Source organism: Saccopteryx bilineata, chromosome 1 (assembly GCF_036850765.1).
Source record: "Saccopteryx bilineata isolate mSacBil1 chromosome 1, mSacBil1_pri_phased_curated, whole genome shotgun sequence".
Lineage (NCBI taxonomy): Eukaryota > Metazoa > Chordata > Mammalia > Chiroptera > Emballonuridae > Saccopteryx > Saccopteryx bilineata.
This window is the reverse complement of record NC_089490.1, coordinates 198,807,650-198,829,566: the sequence shown is the minus strand read 5'-3', so window position 1 is coordinate 198,829,566 and position 21,917 is coordinate 198,807,650. Positions and strand designations below refer to the sequence as shown.

The window sequence follows — 21,917 nt, the reverse complement described above, 5'->3', positions numbered from 1 at the left end:
CCCATAAATTTTGAGTTGTATGCTCATTGTCATTCGTTTCTAGGAATTTTTTTTATTTCTTCTTTGGTCTCATTTTTAATCCATTTGTTATTTAACAACCTGCTATTTAGTTTCCATGTGTTTGAGAATTTTTGAGCTTTTCTGTTGTGGTTCATTTCTGGTTTCATGCTGTTGTGATCTGAGAAAGTGCTTGATATGATTTCAATCTTCTTAAATTTGTTGAGACCACTTTTGTGCCCTAACATGTGGTCTATCCTAGAGAATGTACCATGAGCACTTGAAAAGAATGTATATTCTGCTGCTTTAGGGTGAAAGTTTCTGAAGATATCTATTAAATCAAGTTGATCTAGTGTGTCCAATAAGTCTGCTGTTTCTTTGTTAATTTTCTTTCTTGAGGATCTATCTAGTGATGTTAGTGAGGTATTGAAATCCCCTACTATTATAGTATTGCTGTTGATCTCGCCCTTTAAATCCATCAAAGTCTGCTTTATATATTTAGGTGCTCCTATATTAGGTGCATAGATATTTATAATAGTTATATCTTCCTGTTGGATTACTCCCTTTATCATTATGTTGTGGCCTTCTTTATCTCTTACTATATTCTTTGTTTTAAAGTCCAATTTGTCTAAGTATTGCTACCCCAGCTTTTTTTTCATTTCTATTTGTATGAAATGTTTTTTTCCATCCTTTTACCTTTAATCTATATGTATCTTTTGATTTAAGGTGTGTCCCTTGTAGACAGCATATGTACGGGTACTGTTTTCTTATCTTCGCAACTACCCTATGTCCTTTGATTGGATCATTTAATCCATTTACATTTATGATTATTATTGATATGTAGTTGTTCATTGCCATTTTATTCTTTAAAACTGTATTTCTTTTTTTCTATATTCTTTTTCCCACTTTGATCTGTTTACAACAGGCCCCTTAACATTTCCTACAGCATTGGTTTAGTTGTAATGAATTTCTTGAGTTGTTTTTTGTCTGGGCAGCTTTTTATTTCTCCTTTAATTTTAAACGATAGCCTTGCTGGATAAAGTAGTCTTGGTTGTAGGTTCTTGTTCTGCATTACTTTTAATATGTCTTGCCGTTCCCGTCTGGCCTCAAGTGTTTCTGTTGAGAAGTTGGAGTCATCCTTATGGGGGCTCCTTTTTAGGTGATAGCTTTTTTTTGTCTTGTAGCTTTTAATATTTTCTCTGTATCGCTTAGCTTTGGTATTTTAATTATGATGTGTCTTGGTGTAGGTTTCTTTGGGTTTCTCTTTAATGGAGTCCTCTGTGCTTCCTGAACTTGTGAGAGTTTCTCCTACATTAATTAAGGAAGTTTTCAGCTATGATATGATTGAACAAAGTCTCTATCCCTTGTTCTTTTTCTTCTTCTTCAGGAACCCCTATGATGTGAATGTTATTTCTCTTCATGTTGTCTCAGAGCTCTCTTAAGAGTTTCCTCAGACTTTTTGAGTCTCTTTTCTTTTTTTTTCTCCGCTTTCTTGCCTTCATTCCAGTTGTCCTCCAACTCGTTGATTCGATCCTCAGCTCTATCCATCCTGTTTTGAATTCCTTCCATTGTGGTCTTTATTTCTGATATTGTATTTGTCATCTCCGACTGATTCTTTTTTAATATTTCAATATCTTTTTTATACTTGCTATTTCTTTATTTAGGTGTTCATAATGACCATCCATTGTTGTTCTAAGATCCCTAAGCATCCTTACAATCATTATTTTGAACTCTGCATCTGGAAGTTTGATTATTTCCATATCACTCAGTTCATCTCCTGAAGGTTTCTCTTGTGGTTTCATTTGGATTGCACTTTTTTGTCTTCTCATTATCTGTGTTTGGGTGTTTTGTTTGTAGAGTTGGTTGAGTCTAGGCTTGGTGTTGTCTGCCTCCAGTTTTCAATTGTGTTATTTCTAAGTCTTCTTGGGTTGGTATCAGCTGTTATCTGTAATCCACTTTCGGATTTGGGCAGCTTTGAAGTCTTGATTTGTTTGTTTTCTTAACAGGTGATAGTCTTGTTTACTGATCTCAGCAGGGGGCTTCCTTTAAACTGTATCCAGGAATGGGATGAGTGTAACCTGAGACTCTGAAGGCCTCTTCCACCAACAACTAATCTCTCTGGGGGCAGGGTGTTTTCTCAGGTTCAGTAGGGGGAGGTATATTTCAGATCTCCATGGAGACCTGAGTTACTGCCCCCCTCCCCACTTCTTGTTTTCAGCTGTGTCTTGTTGCACTGATTGGAGCTGGAGAGATGTCTGGAGATCTCTGATCCAGAAGCAATTCAGTATTGTTTTGTGGAAGGATCAGTCCCTCCTCCAGCTATGGCCACCTCTAGCACGGATGAGTCAGCTTTTTTAGGTCGTCTCCTGCATTCCTTAGCCCCTCACATTCTGTCTCTCTCTCTCTCCTTTCCACTTGGGAGATAAGCTGGTCTTTTCAACACACCTTGCTCCCTGGTCACCAGGCAAGTGGCTGTGAGCAGTATTTTCTGCTCTTTTCCCTGGAGTGAGATCCTCTCTGGGCTCTCAGCCTCACCCTCCCCACCCTCCATTCCTGTAATCAGGGGAGATTCAGGTGCTCCCTACCAGGTTTGTTGTGGCTTCTTCTTTGCTCCTTGGTTTTTGAGAGCTGTTCTTGTAGTCCAGAGTTGGTTTTTCATGCTGATTTTTCCTAAATTGATTTGTATTCCAGTTTGGTGGTGAGAGCTGGGCGTCTGGGTGTCTGCCTCCAAAGGAAAAGTTCTTAAAGGCTGGAGTTCCTTGTTCTGACTGCCAACTGCCTCTGATCAACAGGGTGCAGACACAGAGTCTGTGGCCCACTGTCTGAATGTCCTATTTGGGGGCACTGAAAACCAACCAGTTACAGAGGGAACTTTAGAAAACTACTATGCATGCCTGAGGAAAGACATAGGCTCAGAATCGAGGTGCGGAGACTCTAACTTTTCACTGCAAGCCCTTCCCCAGTGTAGACACCGTACAACAGGAAATAAACAGCAAAGCCTGGGGAAGAAGGAGAATCTGAATGCAGAGTGCCTACATTTTAAGATTTATGTGTATTTTGCCACGCACACAAACTCCTAAAAGAATCACCATTGATTGATTTTATTAGAAAAGTCTTTAGGTGTTAGTGGGAACTATTAAAATTATGGAGACAAACACAAAGTTTCCAAAATTCTGACTTTTGCATGAAGTCTCAAATTCTTTCTTGACATTACAGACTAACTTTGTTCATCTTCAAGGACATAGCTGACACAAAATGACGTTTGAATAACCGTAACTTGGTGGTTCTTCTAATTAAAAATGGTATTCTGATCAGTGAACAACTAAGGTGTCGCAATGAAAAACTGATGATTGATGCTTCTTATCTCTCTTCATTCTTGTCTGTCTGTCCCTATCTATCCCTCTGTCTCTGTAAAAAAAAAAAAAAGTATTTCGTGAAAAAAATCAGTTAGTTGAGCTCACAACTTTATCACATGCATGCTTTGACTTAAGACAGCGCTCTTAGTTTGAGCTGCTGTACCAAGTATGCCAGAGACTGGATAGCTTAACTGTAACCTTTGTTTCTCACAGTTCCTAGATCGAAGTACTGGTAGATCTAGTATCTGGTGAGGGTCACTTGCAGTTTGCTGATGGTTATGTTCTTGTATCTTCACATGGTGGAGAGCAGTGAGAGAAAACAAGCTCTCTCCTCTCTCTTCTAATAGGAAGGGCACTCCTGAGATCTGTACCCTGTCTCAATGACTTCTCACTACCGTCATATTGGAGGCTAGGAATTCAATAAACATTCAGTGCATAACAGCAGCCATTGACTCTGAAATACTGCAAAAATGATTTATGCTTCTTCCCATCCTCTATTTTTCTAATTGTGATAAAAAAAAACCACACATAATATAAAATTTACTGTCTTAACTACTTGTAAGTGTATTGTTGGGCAAATGAGTTTGTAAAATTTGTGTTTTTTTAGTTCACTTTTATTGTTAAAAATAGTGCTGGGCAGTGCTAGGTATGTGAAATTGCAGCTTACCTTCCTGCTTGGGTAGGGCCATTGTCTTGCTAATGTTTGCTGGAGGAAAAAGAAAAAAAAGCCAAGATGGTGGTGAAAGAGAGAGAAGCCAGTTTTGCAGAGTAAGAAGCCATGTTGGCAGATGGGGAGCGAGAGGTGAGGGGCTTTGGGACTGGTGGGGCTTTTGATGCTAGGAGGAACCGGAGAAGATTCTCCTGGTTGTGGAACTGGAGAATGTGTCAGTAGCTTTGTGAGCCCTGAGTGAGAGGGAAGTGTTTTCCCTGTGTGTTTGCTCGTCAGCCAGTGTGAGACTCTAATAAAGAATGGCCCATTTTTTGGTTCCACTGTTTCTTTACCAACTGCCCGAATCCAATGAGAACCTGCATGTGAATTGCCACGAAGGCAGCAACTACTGGTCATACGTGTATCATTTAGTGCTGTTAAGTATATTCTCATTGTTGTGAAACATTTCCAGAACTTTCTCATTTTGCAAAACTAAAGCTTCTGCCTCATTTTGTCACACACAGTAAGACATATACTTAAGTGTTGAGAGTTTGTAAAGTTTATTTTTTTGCTTCATCAAGGACATCTTTTTTTTTTATAAATAAATTTTTATTTTAATGGGGTGACATCAATAAATCAGGATACATATATTCAAAGAAAACATTTCCAGGTTATCTTGTCATTTAGTTCTATTGCATACCCATCACCCAAAGAGAGATCGTCCTCCGTCACCCTCTATCCAGTTTTCTTTGTACCCCTCCCCCTACCCCTCTCCCTCCTTCCCTCCCCCCACCCTCCGTAACCCCCACACTCCTGTCCATGTCTCTTAGTCTCGCTTTTATGTCCCACCAATGTATGGAATTCTGCAGTTCTTGTTTTTTTCTGATTCACTTATTTCATTCCGCATAATGTTATCAAGATTCCACCATTCTTCTGTAAGTGATCCGATGTCATCATTTCTTCTAGCTGAATAGTATACCATGGTGTATATGTGCCCCATCTTCTTTATCCAGTCTTCTATTTTTTTTTACAGTGATTAAAAGCCTTTAAGCAAACTCTTGGCCAATACAGCAAGAATCCATAAAAGAGTAGTGTCCTTAACATGTTCACCAAGTCCAAGTTGGCCCCATCACCATGCCAAATCCCTGAGAAATGCAACCCAACCACAGTTCAGTCTGTTAGGAACTGTCACAGGGGACAGGAGTCCAGGAAAAGTCCACATCCAGGAAAAGTCTGCATGGCACTGGAATTGTTGTCACAATTCTATACTTTGCAGCTCATGTCCAAGTCCCAATGACCACTGCTTCTAGCTGGTAATGATTTAGGTAGACTGGAAAAGCCATTTGCAGCATGCGTGAATATGGAGCTTCTGTTCTCCTCTGCCTGGAGAGATGAGACCAGGTTGCTTTTCCCTGGAGCTCTGTGACTGTGGCATGGTAAAGAGAACCTTGGGATACACTAAGCTGGGTGGCAAAGGTAGATTCATAAAAGAAGTTGGCAAAAGGGGGAAAGAGAGCTCTAAATTAGGTGTAGGTCCCAGCCTGAAATATAAGTGGGGCATTGAGGTAGGAGGGATAAAGGAAACACTATATATTAAGCAAAGCACCAGAAAATAGGACTATCAACACCCACAACAGAGATCTTTTAGGGAAGAATAAAAAAACCTGACTATTCAGGCAAAACATAGTTAAGTGGCCCTTGTGCAAATGAGATCAGTTTACCTGCTTCTTGGAAGAAATACCCTAGGCTCGTCCACAGTGTCGTAGATGGGGCCAACGGCCCTGGGCACCTTCAGCCTTTAGTGGCAAACCCAGCATTCTGGGCAAGGTTAGGTCATAGGTGGCTGGAGCAGGGCTGGAAGAGACTGAACCCTCCCTTAGAGGAGCGAGGGAGAAGCCTACCTTCCAGTGTCCCTGTTTCCTCACAGCAGAATCGTGTAATCCTGGCAGGCTTTAGCTCAATGACCTTCCTTTCCACTATTGAAGCAGGACCCAGATGGCATCCTATGAGACCCCTTTGGGGCGTTGGAGCCTTTAAGGATGTATCCTAAAAGCTGGTAGTTCCCCTGATCTCTATTGGGCTTTTTCTGCCTCTAGGTATCTTAAAAGCCATGCTCAGAAGATCTCGCTGAGGGTTTGAGGTTCCCCATCCGCCTATATAAATCTTTTCCATATATCTGGAGCTATTTGGAAAAAGACAAAGCAGTGTTATTAGCTGGATCTAATAAAGAAGGTAGTAGTTTGCAGGCGAAAAAGATTTGGTGTCTCCTGTTCATCAGCATTCAAAAGAAATGTAATTTTTTTAAAAAAGCATGATATGGTAGACCTGTATGAGTTCCAGGATATGACTACCCCCTTTTAATTTTTTTTTTAAATTGACCTTAAAACATTTGCTGAGTACACTTTAATAATACCTTAACTTTAAAGATTGTAAGCATGACAAAATACAGTAAATGCTTTTGCTCCATATGCAGGAGCATTTTCAGTTTAGCCAGTTTAGGAAATCCAATAACAGAACAATGCATATAGAGAATGAGCTATAACATGCTAAGCAGCCTCTCCTGTTCTGACAGAAGTTACTATAGATCCGGAATATGTATCCACTGTAATGTGGACATACGACTGTTTGCCAAATGAAGGTATATGAGTAACATCCATCTGCCAAAGTTGTCCTGGTAGGGGTCCTTGAGGGTTAACTTCCAATGAAGGGACAGATTGTAGTATAGGACCCCTTGGACAGGATTTCCCAATCTGCCGTGCTGCTTCCCGAGAAAAGTTGAAACTGTTTACAACGGGCTGCAGCGTTCTGGTGATGAATAGTATGAGACTGACTTGCTCGGTCTGTCATGGTTGCTCCATATAATTTTCTTTTGGGTAGCTTGATCAATAAGGGCATTCCTAGGCTTTGGCCGGTTGGCTCAGTGGTAAAGCATTGGCCTGGTGTGCAGGATTCCCGGGTTCGATTCCCAGTCAGAGCACACAGAAGAAGCGCCCATCTACTTCCTCTCTGACTCTTTCTTCCCCTCCTGCAGCCAAGGCTCCACCAGAGCAAAGCCACCCCGGGCACTAAGGATGGCCCTATGGCCTCTGCCTCAGGTGCTAGAATGGCTCTGGTTGCAACAGAGCAACACCCCAGACGGGCAGAGCATTCCCCCCCTGGTAGGCATGCCAGGCGGATCCCGGTCAGGCGCATGCGGGAGTCTGTCTCTCTGCCTCCCCATTTCCATCTTCAGAAAAAAAGAAAAAATAAATAAATAAAAGAAAAAATACAACACCAAAAAAAAAAAAAGAAAAGAGAAAAAAAAAGGGCATTCCTTTGTGCTAAAACTCCAGGGAGCATGGAGTGAGCTTGAGTATGTCCTATGAAACATGGAGCTCTATGTTGACATATAAGTCTTTGAAGAAGGAGGAACTGCTGAAATAGTTCATCAGCATTTGTCCCTAAGACAGCAGTCTTTATAGTGGAAACACCATAAGTAAATATTTGCTGTCTGTCTATAGATTAAGAGGGGAATATGGCAAATGCTGAAAAGCCATGATCTTGTGCCCCTCCCCTCCCCCAACCCCTCCCTCTCCTCCCCCCACCCTGTAACCCCAACACTGTTGTCCATGTCTCTGAGTCTCATCTTTATGTCCTACCTATGTATGGAATCATATAGTTCTTAGTTTTTTCTGGTTTACTTCTTTCGCTCAGTATAATGTTATCAAGGCCCATCCATGTTGTTGTAAAAGATCCTATGTCATCATTTCTTATGGCTGAGTAGTATTCCATAGTGTGTGTGTGTATACACACACACACACACACACACACACACACACACACCAAAGCTTTTTAATCCACTCGTCCTCTGATGGACACTTGGGCTGTTTCCAGATCTTTGCTATTGTGAATCATCAAGGACATCTTAAGTTGAAACTGGCACTATGAATAATACAATCACTAGCAAGTAAAGTTTGGTTCCACTGTCTTAATTTGCATCAGCAATTGTTTTAGTACTATCAGTACAAATGTTAACACATAGAAGAGTGAATAGTATTTTAATATTAGTGGGAAATAGTTTTGACCTTGCTGACTTTCTGAAAGGTTCTTGGGTACCCCTTTAAGCTTCTACAGACCACACATTTAGATCAATGTCTTAGGAAGATCACTTTGGTGGCAAGTTAAGGGAGAGAGATGAAAAACAAAAACAAAAACCGGAAACCAGTTGGTTCCATTGAAAGAGTCAGAAAGCTTAAATTTGAATAATGGAGTGCAAATGAGAAGAAAGAGACAGATTCAGACGTGGAATAAATTTACAAAATTGCTGGTATGTCTTTGGGATAATAAAATTATTGCCTTTGTGCCAGATTTTATTATTTCCACTTATTCAATTTATATTATTAACCTATAATAATAACTCAAGAAAAGTGAAATTTTTTCCAATACCATAACAAAAAAAGAACTTACCTAAAATAAATTAATAATGGACCCAGGAGAGAAATAAACTAGCTATTCAGTTACCTGCTTCTAGTTATTGTTTTAGATTGAGAATTTCTGACCATTTTTTAAAATCAATTTTTGTATTTACCTGTGGGTTGAACATAATAGCAATTCATCTATAGATCTGTATGTCATTTGTATAGGAGAGTTTTGGGAACTAATGTCTTTTCTGTTGCTCATAATCTCACTGATGAACAAATAGTGCAAACTGGTTTAAACACCTGGATCTTACTTTTTGGTTTGATGGCTTTTTCCTCTCCTCACACAGCAGTTCAAATGCTTCACCTTCAGAAGGCACACAGCTCATAGGACATTACGGATGTACTCCACACTCACTCCCCAAGTTCCAGCACCCTTCTCATGAGCTTCTGCAGGAAAATGGCTTTACCCAGCAAGTGTACCACAAGTATCGTCGAAGGTGCCTGAGTGGTGAGATGCTTGTCTCTTTTTTTATAGAGCTATATTTAAAATTAAAATATAATTCTGAAAAATTCTAATTGTGACATTTAATATCAGGTTAAGATATTTGTGTGTTAAATGTGTAATTACCTTACGTAAATGTGCTTATATATATTCTTATTCTTTTGTTTTATAGCTTAGACACATTAAGAAATCAAGTTTAGTGTATTGTTACTATTGACTAATGTTTAAATTTGAGCAGTGAGTCAGAAAATAGATTAATATTTGTTCTTTATTTAGAAGAAACCCAAGTACAAGAGGATTAAATCTGTCCCAGCTGTCTTTATTTGTTATGTTAAACGTCTGCTGTTTTTATTTTAATAAGTATCTTTAATTTAAAAAGTTTTATTTTAAATTTTTCCAGAGAGAAAGCGCTTGGGAGTTGGCCAGTCCCAAGAAATGAATACCCTCTTTCGTTTCTGGTCCTTTTTCCTGAGAGACCACTTCAATAAAAAAATGTATGAGGAATTTAAACAGCTTGCTTGGGAAGATGCAAAAGGACATTACAGGTCAAATATTATTTTCATCTTTTTACATTTGGAGAGAGTTTTAAAAAAATAGAAACTAGTAATGAAAAGTAGCTCCGTTCTGAGCTGTGAAAGCAGCACCACATAACCGGAGGGAGGGCAGCCCCCGTTTTCTGCGGCTGCTTCTCACATCGCCCCCAACTCAGCTTAGGACAACAGTTAGACGCCGCTCCTCCGGGTCCTCCGGGTCCTCGGGGTCCTCGGGGTCCTCCGGGTCGGGACAGCAGGAGCAGCATAGCTGGGTTGCCCTGGCTCAGTTCTTCCATGAAATTGCAGTCAAGGTGTTGGACAGGGCCATCGGGTCTAAAGACCTGACTCGGCCCGAGAATCCTGTACCCGCTCGTTCCCATGGCTGTGGGCCGGAGGCCATAGGGCCTTCCTCCCCATGTGGGCCTCCGCATCGGGCATCTCGGTGACATGACCTCACTTAGAGCTAGTGAGCTGCAAAGGAGGGAGAACTTCCAGCAGGGAAGCCTCAGAGTCTTGTGTGATCTGCACTTGAAAGTGATGTAGCACACCTTCTGACATGTTGTGTTGTTCGTGACCCACCCGGTACAGTGCAGCAGGGCACTGGACAGGGCTGTGCAGACCGGGAGGTGGGGTCACCGGGGACCATGTTAGAGGCTGGCATGAAGGCCAAATGAAATGAGACAGGGAAAGTGAGAGTGCCTACAGGGCTGAGTTGAGACCAGACCAAGAGCGTGAGAAGGAACATGAAGTGAACTCGTGCAAGCTATTTATAGATTCCCACGTAAAGGGAGAAAGGAGAAGCGTGGAAAGAGGAAAAAAGATAATTTTCCTTTCAGTATTTTCTGAATTTATCTTTCTATAAGTTCTAACCATGGATTCCTCTTGTAAATCTCAAATAAGAGTATATTATTAATAATATACTGTGATCTTTAAGAGGAAAAAATTTACTGCAAGTAAATTACACTGTTAAAATTACACTGGTTTGTAAAAATGAAGCCCATTTAATTTTCATCTGGAATCTTCATCTCGATAGGGAATGTCAGATACTTGGCATTTGTACATCCGTTTTCCTCTGTTCTGTCTGTTGCTAGCATCTCTAATCAATCCTGCAGTTTTAATGTTGTTCTTGCGTACAGATTTATAGTCTTTCTTATTATAACTTTAATAGCTACTGCTAGCTATTAAAGTTTGTCATTTCTGATCTCAATGTTTTCATTGTTGTTATAGTCTGACTTGCTTAAAAAAAATACAGTAGAAAATATAGTAAGACTTCACTGAACGTAATAAGGTCAAATAATTTTACAATTCATACATACATGCAAATTTAAGAATAGTTTGAAAAACATGTTTTAATTTACACATATAATACAAGTATATACGAGTGTTATATTGACTTGGTCACAAATTATAATATTTTTCTTACTATTGAACTTAGAAAAGTTTGAAAGCCATTGTTATAATTAATTTCAGCATATTTTACTATTTAAGCGAGCAGTTTGTTCTTCAAGACTTTGGATACTTTTCTGATCCCATTCCTATGCAAGTCTATATTGCAAGTTCCTTTTCTGTGTTCCTCTGTGGATGTTTCTAGTACCTTTTTAAAATCGTTTTATAATTTGGGTCTGTTCATTTAGTGTTCACAACTAGACGGAGTTAGCTATTTCTTAGGAAATATAGCACAGTGGTTCAGCATCAGAAGGTTTTGGAATGAGACCTAGTTTTGAGTCCTACCCCATTCATTTATTCTGACTGTGGCAAATTATAATCCTTCTAAGCTTCTGGTTCTTTATGAAGTGGGGAAAATGATGATGGATGCCCTTATAAGGTTATTGTGAAGATTAAACAAAACAACATGCAAAGTGCTTACCATATTACCTGATACATAGCAAGTCCTCGGTGAATGGTTATTGTTATTAGGAAAAAGATTATTATTAAATATACCCATTGACTAAAACTAGCATTGAGGTGGTATCAGGAAGGAAGGAAAGAAATAGCATTAACACAGATTTTCAATGTGCCAGCTGTGGTGTAAGCGCCTTATGGATAGTATCTCATCTATTCTTAAAAAGCAGGATACTGTCTGTATTTGCAGGGATACAGTTATGAGCTTAGAATTCAGATGCAGTTCTTTCTGGTTCTTGGCTGCTTCCACAGTCTCACCATGAAGAGCAAGTGAGGGAGGAACACCAGGAGGCCGGCCATTGCCCTGCTCTTCAGTGGCCATGCTGCCTGTCTGGGTTGTGTTATTAATGTCATACCTTTGCTCTTTAGAATTTGTTTGCTAAGGAAAAAGAGTAAAATTCAAATGTTGCAGTAGTCTATTGCCTTTACCAATCTAAGAATTTTAACATTCCTCTAAACTGTCATTAATTTGATAAAAACCAAAAGTTCTCAATTCTACTTTTCAGAGATAAAGAAAGGGGTGTGGGCTTCACCCCCCCCCCCCCAAGATTTTGATTGCACTGGTTTGGAGCAGAGCCTGGGCACTACTAGATTTTAAGCTCCCCTGATGATTCTTCTGTGAAGCCCAGGTTGAGAACCATTAATATCCATGTAACATGATCCCATAGGAGGAATGTCAAGGCAGATTTGTCATTCTGAACAAAGTTCCTTTAGTCCTGAGTTTCCTTACACTCCAGCCATACAGGCTCACAAAGCAGCATCACTTCTGGCTACCAGAGCACAGGGCTCCCCTTTGTGAGTGTGGAGGTGCAGTTGGCAGTCCTACCTTACTCTTGGCAGATTGCTCTTCTTCTGGACTGTCACTCTTTACCTTGTAAATAAGTAGTTGTTACAAAAGACAAACACACACATACCACCACCACTATGGCCCACCTTTCTGTGAATAACAGCCAGATAATATATTACCAGTAATGAAGAAACTGTAGCCTCTACTACACTTAGGCACCCAGAATGGCAAGGATTTTAGCTGAGGAATCTTTGTGACATATTTTAGTTCAGTGAGCTAGGGATGTCCTTATACCGCTGTCCTGTTGACCTTGTCTGCTTTCATTAGTTCTGCTCATTGCCGTTAGTTGAAGGTTGAGCTCATGTAGCTTGCTGATCCACTCCCCACAACTTCTCTCAGGCTCTCTAGGTAAGTAAAGGAAGAAACAAGGAAAGTAGTTTTGTGATTTATGTAGTAATTAACAATTCTTTTAGCAAATGTCTCTTATGAAATGTTCTTTATAACTGAAGCAGGGAGGAATTCTTAGGAGCCATTTCATTAGGGTTGTCCCTCTATAGTTTTGAATGGTCAGCCACGTCTAGGGTCTTGAACACATGAATATGGTCTTTGTCTGTCTAGAATGAAGACTATGTTCACGAGTATTTAATGCCGTGCACCAACACACCATTATAATTCTTGGTTTGGGAAAAATCAAAAACATTCTCAGTTTGTCACTAAATCTTTTGACCAGTTCTTCAGCAATACCAGGGAAAAACCCTGCGTCTGTCCAAAGAAGTAGCTTCTCATCCATGGCCTCCCTCTTGCTCTGAGGTTCCCAGTACAATCTCTGGGGGTGGGGGGGGGCTATGGCTGAGCCAACAAAAACAGCAAAGCCACATATGGGTTACTGCTTACCTCTTCAACTAAACATCTCTTTTGAAACATACATACAGTTAAACATTTTGGTGGGTCATTTGTGCTGTTTGCTTATATCAGTCCTGCTAAATATGAGATGTTGGCATTGTAGCAAAAAATTTTGTTATAAACATTTTATTTTTCACAGGTATGGATTAGAATGTCTGTTCAGGTTTTATAGCTATGGATTGGAAAAAAAATTCAGACAAGAAATTTTTAAGGACTTCCAAGAAGAAACCAAAAAAGACTACGAATCTGGTAAAAAATAAATAAATAAAGGACAGTAACTTATTCTATTACTTAATTATAAACCTAAGTCTGTTAAAAAAAATAGGGAATTCATAACTTTTTTCCCGTCAGACCATGTAGTACTCGGTGAAGGATGAGGAACACGTGTAGCAGGATTAAGACCTTCCCTGTAAGGTGTTGGAAAGTATTCCTAAGTGTTTCCTCATGAAGTTGTATATTGTCGTGATTCACTCAACAAACGTGACTACTCATGCTGTTGTCTTCTGTGAAAACCCTGTGTGACATCAGTAGGTGTGCCTGAGCAGTGGAGCCGTACAAGGGGACCAGCGCAGGCTCTGGGCAGACTCTCCTTTTCATTTCCCCCTCAGAAGCTAGGGCACCTTGGGCAGCTGGCTAATGGTTGTCAGTTTCAGTTTACTCTTTAGTAATTCATACAAAAGCTCCTATGTTCCGGGGTCATATATGCTTCAGATTAGTTTAATATATAATAAAACGTATAATATAAACTAATACGTGTTACATAACAACTGCTAAATAAATGTTTGCTGCCTTTATTCATTACACTGTCTTATTCTAAAGATCTAGATCAGGAGTCCCCAAACTTTTTACACAGGGAGCCAGTTCACTGTTCCTCAGACCGTTGGAGGGTCACCACATACAGTGCCCTTCTCACTGACCACCAATGAAAGAGGTGCCCCTTCCAGAAGTGCGGTGGGGGCCAGATAAATGGCCTCAGCGGGCCACATGCGGCCCACGGGCCGTAGTTTGGGGCTGCCTGATCTATATATCGATAATATGTATATATATTGGAAGATAAATGGTGTATTGCTGGTAGAATTCTGTTCGGTATGAATCTTTTTTAAAATTTCTATATAATTTACCATGTATATTCTTCTTTGTTATATTAGGTCAGCTGTATGGATTAGAAAAGTTTTGGGCTTATCTAAAATATTCTCAATCTAAGACACAGTCTATTGACCCCAAACTTCAAGAATACCTCTGCAGCTTTAAGAGGTTAGAAGACTTCCGTGTTGATGTAAGTCTTAAGTCCTTTCCTCTGTATTTTTATTACACTTATATTTTAAGCTATCAGTGTCTTTCTTTAATTTTACTATTTTTATTAACTTTTTATTTTGAAATTTTAACTTTCCAGTTTTGAAATCAAAGTTCAAAACAGGTACAAAAATTATACAGAGAATTTCCATATGCTCTTTTTCTTTTTTTTTGAATGGACTAGGGTGGCACTGGTTAACACAAGTACACAGGTTTCCCGTGCATAACTCCACAACACATCATCTGTATCCCCACCCCAGCCTCATAAACTTCTTCACCTTTAATTCCCAAATGATACAGTTTACGTAATCACAATCACTGTGCCGCTGTCAGCTCACTTCAGTTGTGGTACGCCCATTGTGAAACATATTATAGATTTAGTAACTTTTATGTGGATATGTTACTGATTTCTCACCGGCAGCTTGAAGGTATTTTCCCTTTTATGTACTTTTATAGTTTCCTAACATATGCTGATGTAACATGAATGGAGGGCTTCCTGCCAAATAAAATTAGGCAAGAAGGTTATGTGCACACCTAGAGACAGCAGAGGAGGCTTCAGATAATGCTGCAGGAAAAGGAAAAGGAAAGCATTAAAAAAGAATGGGATGAACATAAGATAAAGGATAGAGAAGAGGAAGAGAAGTAAGGAAAGATGAACAAGACTCCAGCAGCAGAAAGAGGGGAAAGGAAGGCGAGGCTCATCCCTCCCTAGTACTGTCACTTGTTTGTCTTTAAGTTTTGTGTCTGAATGAATAAGATGGCCCAGGGACGGATGATTGAGGTGCCTTCATTCCTTGGAATTAGGAGCTGTGTTCTAGAGTGACCTAGCCAGTTCTGTCACAAAGAGGTCCCTGCTCTCTGAAGTGACTTTTGCCCTTTCTGAATGGAAGCCAAGAATTCAAGGCTCGACTTTGAAATACCATGGGATATTGGCAAAGGAGGTTGTGGTCTTAACTTGCTTTCAAATCAGAATATTTGGTGGTATTTCATTCTAGGCTCTCAAATACCTGTAATTGGAAGGGCCTAAAAAGCTGAGTTTTTTTTTAATGCAGGACGCCTTGGCACTGCTAGCCTTCTGTGCTTGCAGTCTGAGGGCATTGGAGAGCTTTATGGATAAATTTAGTGCCATCAATAATGCTCTCCAGTCTCCTTATCCTAGAAGTCCTAGATAAACCGTCAAAGTTGCTAATGGTCATTTGACTGGGCATCTCTTTTTTGCCCCCTGCTGCTTCATTTATCTGTTGAACATTACCATTTCCTCAAATCTAGGATAGGAGGTGAGGGCTGAGGAAGAGGGCTGAGGCTGGAGTTATAAAAAGCGTTTGTGGTTGACAGAAGCTGAATAAAGACAGAAAACAGGTTCCCTGAAATGTTTTTTTAGGGCAAGACACCCAGCCTTATGCTTATGCCCTACTATGTAGTTCAAGCCCCAAAACCCAGGAGAAGCTTAATAAACAAGTGGTAAGTGGAAGAATGAAAAAATAGTAGCATGCTGACTTAACTGGGGAGGACATTTAAGTTGAATACCTTAAATTGCTGTGTTGTTTTTTTTTACAAATAAAAGCTGCTGAAGTCCAACAGTTTTCTTTTTGGTGGAAAGGTCAGGCCTTTGATTTTAAAGGGCGGAAAAGTAATGTAACTGTCACTATGTTATGTTTCTTCCATAATTTGCAGCCCCCAATTAGTGAGGGATTTGGAAGAAAAAGACATTCTTCTGCTTCTGGTTCGGAAAGTAATCGTCATAGACTTCCATCTAATTCCTCCACAAAGTCACCAAGTGCTGCTAAACTCGCATCTGCCAATCAGCTTCAGGTTCCAGTAAATTCTCCCTGAAGAAAGATGTCGGAGGAGACCAGTGACAGTTTCCACCAGAACAGTGCTGCCCTCAGTCTCCACGAATGGGGAAAAGTCTGAGAAGTAGACGCTTATGAAAGTTGTTTGTCCTTGAAGTCAGCATTTACATCGATATTTATTTGGGAAAATCTGATGTTTGTGATAATCAGAAAAAAGAAAAGGAAAAGGAGTAGCATTTTTTTCTTCATAGCAAGATAAATTCTAAAAACTAGTTCCCTGATTTCATGAAAAAGACTAGTTTTGGTGGCCTTTTATAGAGATCCTCTAGTATTGTGTTTTGGTCTCAATATTTATTTTTGAAGGCCGTGTTTACAAGAGCAGCATTCCTTAAATATATTCAACAACAGCACAAGGAATGCCTAACATTTCAGTTCATACTTCTTAAAGAAGATAGAGTATGTTGCATTTGTCTCTTCTATAGAGCTTTCTTAAAGAATCCAATTACCCCACTAATAATTTATATTTGAGTATATCAAAACAAAGGAAGATTACATATATACATATATTTTAATTCAGAAAAGGAATAAGAAATGATACATTGCTTTTTAGACATACAGTTTAAAGGAAACCTTTTTTTTTTTTTTACTAAAGTAGAAATATATTGCAGTTCTATTAAAGCATACACACTTTAGATGCTGGATTTTGCTTGTTCCCCTGCGAGTTATACCTCATCATTGCCATAGTTAGTGTTGTGTTGGTGTGCAGTGTTCTGAATTGGCATTAGTTGGTTACATATTAGGAGTAATTTACTTTTTGTGATTCAATATAAACCTGCAAAAGTAATTGAAAAGAGTGAAAACTGGGTTCAAATTGGTTAGAATATTGTCCTAAATTAATTAAATCTCGCACTATTTTGAACACATCTGTTTGTACATTTGCAGATAGATAGGTATGTCAGAAACAAATTATCTTCGATTTAAAAGGAGTATTTAGTTTTTCTTTTTGTTTTGTGCTTATATTTTCAAGAGTGAGAGCAAATTGATTTCTAATTTCTATTGCTCTTTCAACTGATGTGAATGATAGTTTCAGTTTTTGTGGAAATTAAAAAATAAAGTACTTATTTTAAATTATTTGAATTGATTTTTGATTATTTTTATTTAGAATATAGTTGAAAGCTGTAATATTCACATATTGTGATTAGAAGACATATTTTGTAAATAAAGTTTCAGTTATAAACATCCATTTTTATTCACATGCATTTTCTGGTGTTGGAAGTAGCTGATTTAATACACTAAATTAATTTATTTCTTTTCAGTGTCTTATTCTTATAGAATGGCAACATTGAAATACATATGATCTTATTTGGATAAAAGCTATTTGATAGGAGATTTTCATTAGGTTATTTTCCATGCATAAATGCTTATTTTCAGTTTTATAATATTTAATTTTGATGGGGTCATTTTGAAGTCAACTTTAAGAAACAGTTTGTGTATTTAGAAAATAAATTTTGCTTAGAGATCTTGGATAAATTCAAAACAACTAATAGATTAGAATAAATTTTTAAATGTTTTCTTAAGAGGGTATGTAGTTCTTTCTGGCTTTTCGGTAAGAAATTTCCAAACCATGCTTATTAACTTTAAGTCATTTCTTGAAATTATCTAAAATTTTTTTCTCAATGTCCCTTTTGTATTGAAAACATACATCTAAATCCTGTGTTTAGCCTTAACATTTTGTACTCACTTAAATATATGCAAGTGAAAATTTAATTGGAAAATTGTATATTTTATATGAAAATACAGGAATCAAAAGTTTTGTGTTGTGTAACAAATTAGTAATTTTATATTTTGATTATAAAATTAATGCATGTATAGTGGGGAATTTAGAAAAGTACAAAGAAGAAAATAAAATACCTTTTTAAAACAAAAAAAAATGGTATCATGCCATATATACAGCATAATAACCTCCTTTTTCACATAATAGTGGTGAGCATTTTATGATGCCATTAATATTTCTACAGTATGACTTAAAATTTACATCCTTATCCAGCATATGCACCATAGTTCATTTAGCTGTCATGTTGAATTTGAGCCTGTGGCTGTTATAATCAGCAATTTAACAGTATTCCTACAAGTGCATCTTTGTGTGTAAACTTGGAGTTATTGTCTAGTATAAATTCCTAGAAGTTGAAATTCTAAGTAAAAATGTGTTTTTATTTAACGTACTCGAAGATAGTTGCAATTGTTTTTTGTTTTGCTTAAATTTTATTGATTTTACAGAAGAAGGGGGTGGAACGAGAAGCATCAGCTCATAGTAGCTTAGCTTCACTTTGGTTCACTGATTGCTTGTCTTACGTGCCTTAACCAGGCAAGCCCACGGTTTCAAACTGGCGACCCAGCCGACCATCTGTCCACGGCACCGCCACAGGCCAGGCAGCTTGCACTGTTTACACTTTCTCGGCATGTCCCTACGTCTTCACCAGCACTGCTTATTATAAATCTCTCTGATGGATTGAGCAGCAAAAAATATTTTAATGTCATTAATGTCATCATTTTCATCAGGATTCTACTGATTGGTAATACATATTGTTTATTAACTATGTTATTTGTCTTTTACTTATCAGGAATATTCTTTGCTTTCCCATTTTGTGTTTGACACGGTATATACATTTTTGGGGTACAGTGTTTTAAAAGTTTGCCCCCTATGCGGTCAAATGCAATGACAGCAGGACCATAGTGAAGACTCTCGCTGCCATCAGGACAGGGTTCGACTGTGCCAACAAGACTGAAATACAATTGGTGCAGAGTCTTGGGGTGCCTCCAGACAGGATTATCTATGCAAATCCATGTAAACAAGTATCTCAGATTAAATATGCTGCCAATAATGGAGTCCGGATGATGACTTTTGATAGTGAAGTCGAGCTGATGAAAGTTGCCAGGGCACATCCAAAGGCAAAGTTGGTTTTGCAGATTGCCACCGATGATTCCAAAGCAGTCTGTCGTCTCAGTGTTAAATTTGGTGCTACACTCAAAACTCAAAACTAGCAGGCTTCTTTTGGAACGGGCAAAAGAGCTAAATATTGATGTCATTGGTGTCAGCTTCCACGTGGGAAGTGGCTGTACTGACCCCGAGACCTTTGTGCAGGCCATCTCAGATGCCTGCTGCATCTTTGACATGGGGGCTGAGGTTGGTTTCAACATGTATCTGCTTGATATTGGTGGTGGCTTTTCTGGATCTGAGGATGTAAAGCTTAAATTTGAAGAGATCGCCAGTGTCATCAACCCAGCCCTGGACAAGTACTTTCTGTCAGACTCAGGAGTGACAGTCATCGCCGAGCCAGGCAGATACTATGTCGCATCAGCCTTCATGCTTGCAGTTAACATCACTGCCAAAAAGTTGGTGTTAAAGGAGCAAACAGGCTCTGATGAAGAGGAGGAGTCGAGCAAGAAAACCTTTATGTATTACGTGAATGATGGCGTGTATGGGTCGTTTAAATGCATCCTCTATGATCATGCCCACGTGAAACCCCTTCGGCAGAAGAGGCCCAACCGGATGAGAGGTACTACTCGTCCAGCATATGGGGACCGACCTGTGACAACCTGGACCGCATCGTCGAGCGCTGTGCCTTGCCTGAGATGCACGTGGGTGACTGGATGCTCTTTGAGAACATGGGGGCTTACACCGTGGCTGCCGCTTCCACCTTCAATGGCTTCCAGAGGCCGACCATCTGTCGGGACCCATGTGACAACTGATGCAGCAAGTCCAGAAGCAGGATGACGGCCCTGGTGTGGAGGAGCAGGACATCGGCGCTCTGCCTGTGTCCTGCACCTGGGAGAGTGGGATCAAGCGCCACCCAGCGGCCTGTGCCTCAGCCCGCATCAATGTGTAGAGGCTGTTCCCGTAGCTGTCACTGTGTGTGGAGCTTGAATTAAGGGATTCGGGGGTACCATTTAACTTAATTATTACTAGTTTGAAATGTCATAAGTAGGGTGGGCACAGATGGAACAGTATGGAAGGCTAGGAGACCGGGGCCACACTTATCCGTGTTCCTATGGAAACTATTTGAATATTTGTTTTATATGGATTTTTACTCAATTTTCAAACATGCTACTAAAGAGTGCCCCTCAGCTGCTGAGCAAGCATTTGTAGCTTGTATCTGGGCAGAATGGGCCAGAAGTTCCGTGTTGTGACCTGTTTTAAAAATAAAGTACCTTGAAAATTAAAAAAAAAAAAAAAGTTTGCCCCTTAAATTCTAAATGTAAAACTCAAGCAAATAAAAGTATTGCTATTCAATGAAAACATTATTGTCTCTAAATCTAGAAACCCCTACCCAAAACTTATCTAGCTCCCTGGAGATTTTAGATCCTTTCTTTCTTATAATGATTTTGCAGTTTTTGATTTTATTAAATACAAATGGCAGTGTTAAAAATTTTAAATCCAAATTATTTTCCTTTTAAGAAATAGTTGAAGCCATATTTGAAATCCTTTATACTTCCTGACCTGTGGTGGTGCAGTGGATAAAGTGTTAACCTGGAACCCTGAGGTCGCCCGTTTGAAACCCTGGGCTTGCCTGATCAAGGCACATATGAGAGTTGATGCTTCCTGCTCCTCCCCCTTCCTCTCTCTCTCTCTCTCTCTATCCCTCTCTTCTCTAAAATGAACAACAAAAAAAGATAAAATCTTGAAAAAAAAAAGTCCTTTATACTAACACATTAAATGTGATACAAAAATTTTGTCAAAAAAGACTAAAGCCCATGTCATTATCAGACTCCTCCGATTCTCCTTTCTTTGCTTTTCTCAGCGAGGGCAGCAGTGGTGGAGGGGGCAGGACTGCCAGCCGGGGCACCAGCTGGGCAGGGCCACCAGCTGCCAGGACAGAGCCACCAGCCACTCGGGCAGGGCCACCAGCTACTCGGGCAGGGCCACTAGCCACCGGGGCAGGGCCACCTGCCCTGACCATGCAGATGAGTCTTTGCATGTAGACTTTGGCAGAGTGTTTGCAAACAAGCCTGGCCAGAAAGGTTCAGCATTCCACTCCGGCTGCTTTCTGTGGGTGTGGATCTCAGCCTTCAGGCGTGCAGAATGGGGGCTGAGCAGGTACAGGTGAGCTCAGACAAGGCCATGGTGTGGGTGAGTGTCAGACACGGCGATGGTCGCCCGGTGAAGTAAGGCCCCCCAACATGGCCTTCATTTCTTCGGAAGGACTGAGCATCATAATGGCAGCTGGGAAAGAGAATGTTTGTTTATGCCAGTTTGACACTGCATTCTGACATTTCCTCATGCTTCTTGCCATTACACTAAATGATATTACTGTAAGGTCGGTGGATAATGGGGGATGGTCACGTGGGGAACTCAGACCCGCGAACTTTGGCTAGAACCGCCCACAACCAAGCGTGCCAAAAGAGGCTTCACAGGAACCATTTGGGAAAAAGCGACCGTCTACCAGCCAGTGGGATTTCACCATGTCATGTTAGCTCGACTTCCCTAGAGGGACCCCTTTAAATATCTCCCACGCGGTTTAATCCGTGCAACTTCCCTGGCCTCCATCTGACCTTCATCCATCTTACCTCGGGGCCAGGGAACCTTGCTGGGCGGGATGCGCTGTACTCAATAAAGCTGTTTATTATTCCACACTTGGTGGCTCCGAGCCCTCTTCCTTCTCGCGGGGAAAAATACCTTACATTTTGGTGGTGAAAACCCGGGAGGAGTAGAAGTCCAAAAGGACTGCTCCTCTTCCTCATCCCCTCCAAGAAAGAACCAGGATCTCCAACCTTCCACCCACTTTGGCGCACGGTGTGGTAAGT

At 39.9% G+C, this 21,917-nt stretch overlaps 1 protein-coding gene and 1 pseudogene across 4 annotated transcripts in view; both read left to right on the top strand.

The window, feature by feature from the left end:
* Positions 1-18,219, top strand: part of LARP1B (La ribonucleoprotein 1B) — a 113,703-nt gene extending 95,484 nt beyond the window's left edge. For 3 of the 4 annotated variants that reach the window (XM_066233297.1, XM_066233305.1, XM_066233281.1), the window contains 5 exons: positions 8,750-8,910; positions 9,305-9,449; positions 13,169-13,278; positions 14,178-14,305; positions 15,997-18,219. In XM_066233297.1, the coding sequence (XP_066089394.1) occupies positions 8,750-8,910; positions 9,305-9,449; positions 13,169-13,278; positions 14,178-14,305; positions 15,997-16,155 (703 nt within the window). In that variant the 3' untranslated portion in view covers positions 16,156-18,219. The remainder of the gene's footprint in view (positions 1-8,749; positions 8,911-9,304; positions 9,450-13,168; positions 13,279-14,177; positions 14,306-15,996) is intronic. The other variant, XM_066233289.1, reaches the window with a different exon arrangement.
* A 207-nt stretch (positions 18,220-18,426) lies between these two features.
* LOC136320277 (ornithine decarboxylase pseudogene) lies at positions 18,427-20,436 on the top strand (annotated as a pseudogene).
* Positions 20,437-21,917: the final 1,481 nt, after the last annotated feature.